This window comes from Lissotriton helveticus, chromosome 12 (genome assembly GCF_964261635.1).
Source record: "Lissotriton helveticus chromosome 12, aLisHel1.1, whole genome shotgun sequence".
Classification (NCBI taxonomy): domain Eukaryota; kingdom Metazoa; phylum Chordata; class Amphibia; order Caudata; family Salamandridae; genus Lissotriton; species Lissotriton helveticus.
In genome coordinates, this window is record NC_136073.1 from 686267194 (window position 1) to 686276996 (window position 9803).

Sequence of the window (9803 nt, forward strand, 5' to 3'; positions counted from 1 at the left end):
AGGTAAGTAACTCGTTTTCTTATTGAACATTGTTCCATTCTCAATTTCTGCAGGGCACGTTGGATAATTACAAAAGGGAGAAAAGCATATCCCCGAATTCCTTTCCAAGCTTCAAGAAAGGCATTCACTGCCAAAGCACCAGGGTCTGGCATCCAGCTGAAGTATTTGCATAGCTGGCTGGTCAGTCTGCTCGCAAAGAGGTCTACTTCTAAGGGACGCCAAAGGTAATCTAGTTTTTTAACACAATTGTGTTCAGTTTCCAGTCGGTGTGCTCTACTGGGAATCTGGAATTCCAGTCTGCACAAACATTGTTTTGTCCTGGAAGGGATTCTGCTCTTCACAATATTTTGTGTTCTAGGCAGAACATCCATAGCTTTTTTGCTAGGTTGGAGAGCTCTGGTGACTTGGTGCCCCCTAGACCATTTGTGTGGGCTACGGCTGACATGTTGTCCATCTTGAGAATGACCGACCTCCCTTGAAGGGATTGTTTGAAACTCGTAAGGGCATAAAGCCCAGCGGTTAACTCCAAAAAATGTATGTGGTTTGTACGCTCCAAATAGGACCATGAGCCTCCTGTGTTTTGATTCTAAAAGCAAGAACCCCAGCCGTGAAGGCTGGCGTCTGATTCATAACTTTTCTCAAGCTGGGGATCCCAACCCAGGGTGTTGGTCAACCCAACACCAAGGTAGTCAAAAGTGACCACCCTCTCCAGGGGTTTTTCAGCCAACTTCACTGCTCTTGTTCTACCCTTGCTCTTGCCAAATACCTTAAATTTGCTTTTCTCCACATTTAGTTATAGGCCCCAGGCTGTGCAAAAGGCCAGAAATGTATCTAGTAATTTCGGGAGGCCCATAGGGGTCCTAGAAAGAAATAGAGAATCATCAGTGAACAGCAGAATTGGTGTATTTTTGCCATTGAACACTGGTGAATCATTTGAACACTTCCTCAGGTCATAGACTACTTCATTTACATACATGGAGAACAGTGTAGGTGAGAGTACGCAACCTTGGCGTACCCCACGCCAAATAGGAATCTTACTAGTTAGTTCTCCCTGTCGCCCCACCCACGTAGGCATGGTTACCCTCTTGCAACCTTGCAAGCAAATTAACCAAATTTTCAGGAGCTCCCTTACCTAATAAAACTTTCCATAGCAGTTCCAGGGCCACGAGATAGGTTGCAGCTCGGTGATCGACAAAAGTTACATACAATTTGTTTAATAATGCATATTTCCAGGTGAGTAATGTAAACTCAAGGCTTGTTTTGATAGGAAACCCAGCTTGATAGGGGACATAATCTTGTTATCCTCCATCCATGTTAACAATTTTTCCAAGACTTGCCTATCAAAATGTTTTTGCAAGTTGCCTAAAAGGCTAATCGGTCTGTAGTTTGATGGGATCGAGGCATCTCCTTTCTTGTATATGGTATTTATTTCCCCCCCTCTCCAAGTTTCAGGTATTCCTCCCATATCAGTTACAGCATTGGACAGAAGTATTACAGAAAGGGCCCATACAAACGGCTCAGACTTGTACTGGTCACCAGGTATCCGACCAGGCCCTGGGGCTTTTGCTGTTTTTAATCTATCTATAGCCTTAAGAGTATCATCCAAGCTAAATAGAGGGCCACCACTCTTATCGTCAGTAAGTTGGCAATGGGTCTGTCTAGCTGTACCCTGCATAGGAAAGATAACTTCTCCTTTGTCATAGAGCACAGTGAAGTGATCAACACACTTCTCAGGCTGAATAGAACAATCGGGTGTAGTAACACCATCCAGACACCCATGTGCTATAATATGCCAGAATGAACGATTCAAAAAGGGGCACTTTCGTACACTGAGACTTAAGGGAAGACAAGAGCTGGAATATCCATCTTTTTTTAATACTCCGCAGGACCGATTTGTTCCTGTGATATCATCCAGTATGAGCAAGCCAGGTTTGTTGCAAGATATTATTGCCAGCAGAACAGGTGGAGCCATGCTCCAACTGATTGACACAGGGGCTTGTTGTTTTTTGATATTTTTTTTTAGGCTTATATAATTTCAATCCAATCTTGCTCGTCCCTTACTCACTTTGCCTCCCTAATAGCTTTCTTGTATTCATTCCTGATCGCTGTAAATGTAGGAGGACTTTTTGCTATTTATTAATTTAATTGACGGATATGTATATTAATTTTAACCCAGGGTCTGATGCGCAAGTTTTAATTAGCACTGGAGGAGAGACGTATATTTTTTCTCTGATTAAATTAAGAGCTTAGTATTGATTTTCTTGGTCTAGCTGGCGTGACTAACTTCTAAAAGCTTGCATATCTAGAAGTTCTTTCTCTGTGTTTCATGCCTTGATCCATTTCTTTCCTACAATTCTAGGTGAGATTACCGCCCAACATCAACGATGAAGTGGACGAAGATCCAACAGGAAACAAGGCCTTGTGGGACAGAGGCCTTCTGAATGGAGCCTCCCAAAAGGTAAATGCCACCCAGAAGGGAATTGGGCTACTTTTTTCTGTGTGGGGATGGTTTATATAGGGAACATCAGTCTTAAAAATAGTAACTATAGTATGCACTTTGTTGTCCGAGTTACCTGCTCGTGTACCACCTATATCATTTCTGGATTCTGTAATCCTTTATTAACTGAACTCTGCAGCATCATTCTTTATGGCAATAACGCAAGTTTCAGGTGCTGTCTGTAAAGTGCTGTACTGCACTTAATAAAAAAAAGGATAGTGTGGCAAGGGGGCTGCGGTATACAAAGTCCCTACAACTGGAAAAAAGCATTTATCTGTTTTCAGGTTGATTAGTTGATGTGTATGTGATTGCAGGCATTACGAGAGCTTTCATTTTGTGTTCTTTCAGGCAGAAGTTGTGATGAATTATCACGTGGGTGAGACCGTCCTTTCGTTACAGAAGACCACTTTGATCCCTGGAGGCTCCGAGTCCCTAGTCTACACAACTTTGTCCGGGGGCATAGGTATTCTAGTTCCCTTCACGTCGCACGAGGTGAGGAGCAGGGTGCTACTATCAGTCTATTGGGATAAATGTATAGAAAAGAGTGTTTGTGCACCTTGTAGATGGCACCAGACTTAGAAAAGACTCTCGCTAGCTGAATAGAACCTGCACTCGCTCTTTCAATTACCACATGGAACTTGCTCTCCCACTCTCTTCTGGCATGATAGAGGAACCATGCCCTTCCCTTCCCATCAAACCAAAGCATGCTTCCCCTCTGTCAGGCCCTTACAATACATGTTCCTCCCTTTCTTTAGCAAGTCTGCATGCAGCAGGCTTGCCTTCTCTCCTTCAGGGCAGCATTGGGCATGCTTTTCTGACCTTTAAAAGGCACCTTGGAGTATGATGGCTTGTAGGTTTTTTTTATAACTTGTTTTCACGGAGTTTTCGTACAAAAGCACTGCTTCACAGGCATCTAAGCAATTAAAAACCCCATCTCTTGTATGAGACCAGCACCTGTATACTGCCAGTGATCAACAGGTTATTCACTCTTGACAGATAGTCTGTGCACAACTAAGACATATCCTGCTCCGTTCAGCTGCACACCAATGCAACATCACCAGTTCTAGGGGTCAGTTGTCGGGAGGGACCTTGATTTTCATGAACACCCCATTCCGAGTTAAGTCCTCTGTGACTTGGTCATCTCTGCGAGTGAGTAAGTGATTGGTCTGCCATCGCCTCCTTCAGTCTGCCCCTTTTCCAAACCCTTACAGCGGAGGCCCTTGATTTCCTGTATGTTCCCAGCTATTTGGTGCTGCTGCAAATCTTGACCTTCTATTCATTCTGCAGTTTAGAGATGGTTGAGTGGCTGCTATTCTCCATAAAGAACCCTTTCTATTTATTTGTGGGAGACCGCTGTCCAGGGTTGGGCTGGAGTCTTAGCCAGTCTGGCTCTCCAGATGGGCCAGCTTCACAGGGCCCAAGCTGCTTTTTTGTTATATTTTTTTGTCCTGTGGTCCGTGAGGCGACTGAAAAAAACAGCCCACACACTTGCCCTTTCATGCTGGCATATATGGCAGTGCCAGACAGCCGGAAATTCTAGCCCAACATTGAATTGCCCTCTAAACACATGAAAGAACTTGGAACAGTTTGCTCATTGAAAGTTGACCAAATGCAGTGAGTGACGTTTAATATGCATTCTAAAGAAACTCCAGCCAGTAACCTTTGTAGTTTCCTTTCTTTGTCACTGGAGGATTCTGACTTTATAGCTTCCCAAAGCTTATGCTCCTATTTCCAAATGTATGGTTCAAAAACACATTCAGGGTCTTGATCTACCAGATTTTTTTCTGTAACTATTTATGTATGTGGTTTTGTTTTCACAGTAGCAATATTAGTCGGCTACCAATGTTGTTTCAGGTCTTTCACAGCAACTATATTTTAGTGCAGCTGCCAATATATCTCTCTGAATTTTTGCAACTTTGTTTTTCTGGGTCGCCACTAGCAATTGTATTTTTAAATCGCCTATGAAGACTGTTACTGAACATTGGTGTGGTCCCAGCATTCGAAAAAACAGCAATGGACCGCACACCGCTAGCCCCTCCTCCGGGTCGCCCCTAATCACTCTGGTATGTTCAGTGCCTGAAGTTCGAAGAATTACTGAAAGTTCGTAAGTGGTTCACCTTTGTAGGTGCAAGTAGATACTTGTTGTTCCCCCGATCTCTAGACCCGGGACATGGCCTGGGTTTCGGGATATCTTCCCTTATCAGTAGAGAAAGTCAATAGGGGTGGAAGAGAAGGTCGCCTCGTAACCGTCACGGGCCTTGTTGCCCTGCACGCAGGTGCTTCGTCCAGAAGCTCGTCAGCTTGGGAGGCTCAAGGGAGCCCTTATGTAGAAAAAACAGCAATGGACCGCACACCGCTAGCCCCTCCTCCGGGTCGCCCCTAAGCACTCTGGTATGTGCAGTGCCTGAAGATCGAAGAATTACTGAAAGTTCGTAAGTGGTCCACCTACAGATTTTTTCTGTAACTATTTATGTATGTGGTTTTGTTTTCACAGTAGCAATATTATTCGGCTACCAATGTTGTTTAATGTCTTTCACAGCAACTATATTTTAGTGCAGCTGCCAATATATCTCTCTGAATTTTTGCAACTTTGTTTTTCTGGGTCGCCACAAGCAATTGTATTTTTAAATCGCCTATGAAGACTGTTACTGAACATTGGTGGCAGAGTGGGTGTGGTCCCAGCATTAGTCAATGGCAGGTCACCCAACACTTTTTTTGCTGGTAATCCCAGACTATGAAAATGAGTTCTGCACAGATACTCTGCAAGACAAAATATTGTATGGGATATTAGGCGAAAGATTCTACTTCCTGGACCTACGCTGCAAAGCTCTGCCCTAAACAGCGTTCTTATGAGCACTTCGTTTCTGAGGAAGCCTGGTTTTTGGCATTCTCTCCTTTTTTTCACCTGCACACAGAGCTATACATACCTTTGTGGCAACTCTGGATGAAAAAATGTATACAGTTGGGTCCTTGTTTAAAAAAAATTGACAAATTGCACAGTTGATTACCATTTTTATATCAGGCCTGAAGACCTCAATAGCAGTTTTGTCACCTTCCTGTTTACCGAAAAAAATCATAATTAAAAAACATACAAACATACTCGGGTTTTCGGTCAGCCTTATTCATCGATTTGTCTGTTCTACTTTCATATATTACATGTGCACAGCACCACATACATCATGGGGCAGTGAATCAGCACACTTCAGCCGTTTGCTCGCTCAATGTGAGTGACAGCAATTTGCTTTTGCACACATGCCTCCTAAGTAGCCCACTTATGTGCCTGTGCTGGTGTGCCAATGTCTGCTTTCATTGACCCCCCTCCCTCCCCCCCGCCCCCTTTCTGTATTTTTGCGATGGTCCTTTTTTAAAATTTTTATTTTTTTGCTGATACACCTGCCATCTATATGCTGCAGCATTTTTACTTTATTCACTGCTTTAAACCTCTAAATGCCTCTAATACCTATTGTATACATTTGAAAAAAATTCATTAAAAAACGTTACAGGATTGCTGCACAATCTATTGACTTTGTCATGCTGGTTTTCTGATATGGTAAGTTGTTATTGGAATGCTTCAAAATACCTTAATATATTTCTCCAAGATTTTACCTCTGGGTCAGATGAATTAGGATTTAGTTAGATTTGAATGAGGAAAAAGGAGGAGTTTGTTGCGGGTGGGGTTTTGTGTGGTGTATTATCAGACAGTGCATTGACATGGCTTCCCCACTGTCTGCTTTGCTAGTTTGTTGGTCCTAAAGGGACTGAAGTGGACTTCTGCTCTCACTACTAACCATAAACTCCCTTCTCGCTGTTTTAGGACCATGACTTTTTCCAACATGTGGAGATGCACTTGCGGTCGGAGCATGCACCTCTCTGTGGGCGGGACCACCTAAGCTTTCGCTCCTATTACTTTCCAGTTAAGGTAGGTACATCATGCTTGAATAGTTTCTAGTGACAAGCAGCATCTTAGCCCTGAAAGGGTTATAGGAAATCAAAGAACAGTTGCTGGGGTAAAACCATAAGTGCTTACAACTTGATTGTTTTCATGCTATGTCCATTACTTTAAATGAAAGTGCATGCTGAGGCACCGTTGAAGTGGAAGAGCATTCCGCAATTAAATTATCAGCACTGAACTACACTTCCTCAACACCTTCCACTGTTGCTCAAAATGGGGGATGGTCCCCTCAGTCTTTTTCATCGTTTTCACCCCATCTCTACTACTTGCTGCCCACCCATCATACCCCACGTATTGTGGGTGGGATATTTAGATAATTTGACATTATTGTATTGTTTAAATGCGAAGATCATTGCTTTTGAGACAAGCTCCGTCCAACTTTCTGACGAATGCAGTTGTAAGAGTTCACGCTGTTGTTGATTTCTCCATAGAACGTCATTGACGGTGACCTATGTGAACAGTTTAACTCCATGGATACAAATAAGCAGAAGAACGTGTCTGACGAGCTGGACCGAACACCTGCGGAGGTCTCCAAGAAACTGGAAGACATCCGTACTCGTTACGCCTTTTGATCTTCTGGAAAAGTCTGCTCAAAACCTGTGGTCCTATTTGGATTTCTCAAGAGCTCTTCTTTCCAGACAGACAATTTCGAGACTGTTTATTTTCGTGCTGGCTTGAAGTTCTTGAATCCAAGCATACGCCATGCCAGATGTGTCCATGTGTGTCGTGGATAACAAACTGTTCTTTGCAGCAATGTGACTTGTGAGCAAAGTGGACTACCAGACACCAGACTCATTCTGCCTGGACAGCCTCTTCTGCAGATCATTGCGGAATCCTATTTGTTAGAGCATCAGGAGAGCACAAATTGTTCTTGCTTTGTCCTGTTTGCCAATGAATGGTTGGTTGTGAACTTTTGCTGAAGGTAAGAATGAGTATATGTGGTTACATGCTAGGGCAAACCTGGAAGTCCCTTGGCAAAAGTGTGTTAAGGAGCTACATTTCCTTGCAAAGATAGAAACAGTCAACAGTGCATTAGAAACTTGCTTTGGATTCCTCCAGTATGAATGCATCCCACAGCAAAGCTGTACTTAAACGATTGTCCATTATTTGATATCCGTCGCTGGTATCCACCAGTGTTTTTCTACAAGCTCCCCCTCCATTCCCTACCCCCCTCATCCATGCGAGTCCCATTTTCCTTTTTGTAAATATTTTGTAAATTGATCTAACTTGTTTCCTTGGAGGGTTTGGAAGTCAATGTAGCATTCTTTCGTAGTGCAAGGCGGGACATACTGTTTGTGATGGTGCACTAAACAAATTAAAGAAGTTGATTTTTTTTTAAAGTGTCTATACAAAGGACTAGTTTTTTATAGACTGTGTTCGAGGCATGTGGGCTGCTAAATTCATATCTTAGCATTAGATCGCCGCCTAGTGTTGGGTCCGGATGATCGCACATTGTTGTCCTGGAAGAGTCTTCGAAGTATCCTGAGATAGGTGGCTCCTCCCCTGGACTACAGTGCGCATGGGCTCCATCCCCAGATTGTTTTTTTCCGCCATTGGGTTCGGATGTGGTCCCGACTTCTCTTTGTCGGAACCGAGAAAAACTAACTTTTTCAGGCCACAAGGCCTTGTATTTTTCTAGCGTCGGTATTGTTCGCGCACGGTCTCGGGTTCTTCCAACTCTTGAAGTCGGATTCAACGGAGTCTACACTCTTCGAACATCGAGGCCTTCTCATCGCGACACGACTACAACTTTACAGCATGGAGCGGAGTCCGTTTAAGTACTGTCCGCTCTGTGGGTCCAAGTACCCACATATAGACCTCCACCCGGTCTGTAACAAATGCCTTTTACCGGACCATGACGACGGCAAGTGTAAGGCTTGCGCTCAATTCAGGTCGAAAAAGACTCTCAAGCTTCGGCGCGCGGTGCGCCTGGAGGCCAGACAAGCGGCCCCCGATCCAGAAAACATCTTCGGCGACCAGGAAGAAGATGAACAGGGTCATCTTCTCCAAATCTCCCCACCCGAAACGGAGGTCGAGGCGGATCCGGAGGACGACTATGGAGTCGCGGGTCAAGACCTTCAATACGTCGACGAGGTAGGGGACGTCGAAGAGATTTATGGGGCCGCGGCAGATAGCTCTGGAGACGAGCTATGCCCCGAAGGTTTCGAAGATCAAGATCGGGTCACGGGATCGCCAAGTGGCCTTACCCAAGACCCAGTGCCGCAAGCCACGGCCCCGCCATCAGGCCCGGCCACGGACGTACTTGCTGGGCAAGCCGGATCGAAACCGAAACCTGCGGTGTCGACGACACCTAAAATGGCCGACCCGAAAACGAAACCGAAACTTATGGACTCGAGCGTCCCTAAAATGGCGGCCGGCCCACAAAAACGTACTGCACCCGCTGCCGCATCGGCTCCGTCGGGCTCCGGTCCGCAGAAGCCGAAGAAGTCGATCGATTCCGCTGGAACGAAATCGGCGCAGGAGGAGGGATCCTCTAAAAAGGGTGGTCGGCACGGATCAACCGCTGCGACACCGTCCAAGCACGCCAAGGCCAGCAGCGTAGTGGATACGGAACCGACTCAAGCGCACGGATCAACTGCTGGCACGTCTGCGCATCGGTCCAAGGACTCTGGGTCGGCGTCGACGGCATCGGCGCCCAAACCTCAGAAGGGCCACCATCACGTCGGATCCGAGGGGAAGGTCAAGACGTCCTCGTCGGCGCCAAAAGCCACTGTGGATGAAGCGTCTCCCATCGCCGCTTCGCTGCAGAGAATCAGGGAAAAGGCCGCTGCTACGTCGGCTCCGTTACCGTCGCCTCAGACGCCGAAGGATGCTCCGGCCAAGCCTAAAAGCAAGCTTCTCTTCCTTCTGCCGCCGAAAGAGGCTCCAAAGGCTTTTTCTACAAAATCGACGCCAAAGAAGGCGGATTCTTCTACGGCAGGGGTACCTTCAAGTCGAGAACTCGGATCCGAGGACGATTCTGAGCACTTCATCGACGCCAACACAGGCAAATTGACAATATACAAAAGAAGGATCACATCAGAGCCTCTAGACTCCTATGTTATCCCACTAAAGAAGAAAAAAGTTCCTCTGGACGCTTCTAACCTCATAGAGCCTATCCAGCCTCCTCCAAGAAGAAGCCCTACTCCCTCACCAGACCATTCTGATGGTGAGGGTTACAATGAGGAGGACCAATACACCTTCCCAGTAAATGAACCAGATGCACACACAGATGCATATGATGACATTGGTGACCAAGGCACCCAAGGTGTGGGGCAAGACCCACAGCCTTTCAGTGCACGTGCATCCCCAACAGAGGATTCTGCAGGTTTTCATGCAGTAATTGAGAGGGCA

General features: G+C 45.6%; 1 protein-coding gene across 5 annotated transcripts in view; it reads left to right on the forward strand.

Annotated features, from left to right (window-relative positions):
• The window catches only part of SF3B3 (splicing factor 3b subunit 3), a 126519-nt gene extending 118730 nt beyond the window's left edge, over positions 1-7789 (forward strand). For all 5 annotated transcript variants that reach the window (XM_078671197.1, XM_078671198.1, XM_078671195.1 and 2 more), the window contains 4 exons: positions 2360-2458; positions 2846-2989; positions 6312-6416; positions 6881-7789. In XM_078671197.1, coding sequence (XP_078527323.1) covers positions 2360-2458; positions 2846-2989; positions 6312-6416; positions 6881-7021 — 489 coding nt within the window. In that variant the 3' untranslated portion in view covers positions 7022-7789. The remainder of the gene's footprint in view (positions 1-2359; positions 2459-2845; positions 2990-6311; positions 6417-6880) is intronic.
• Positions 7790-9803: the final 2014 nt, after the last annotated feature.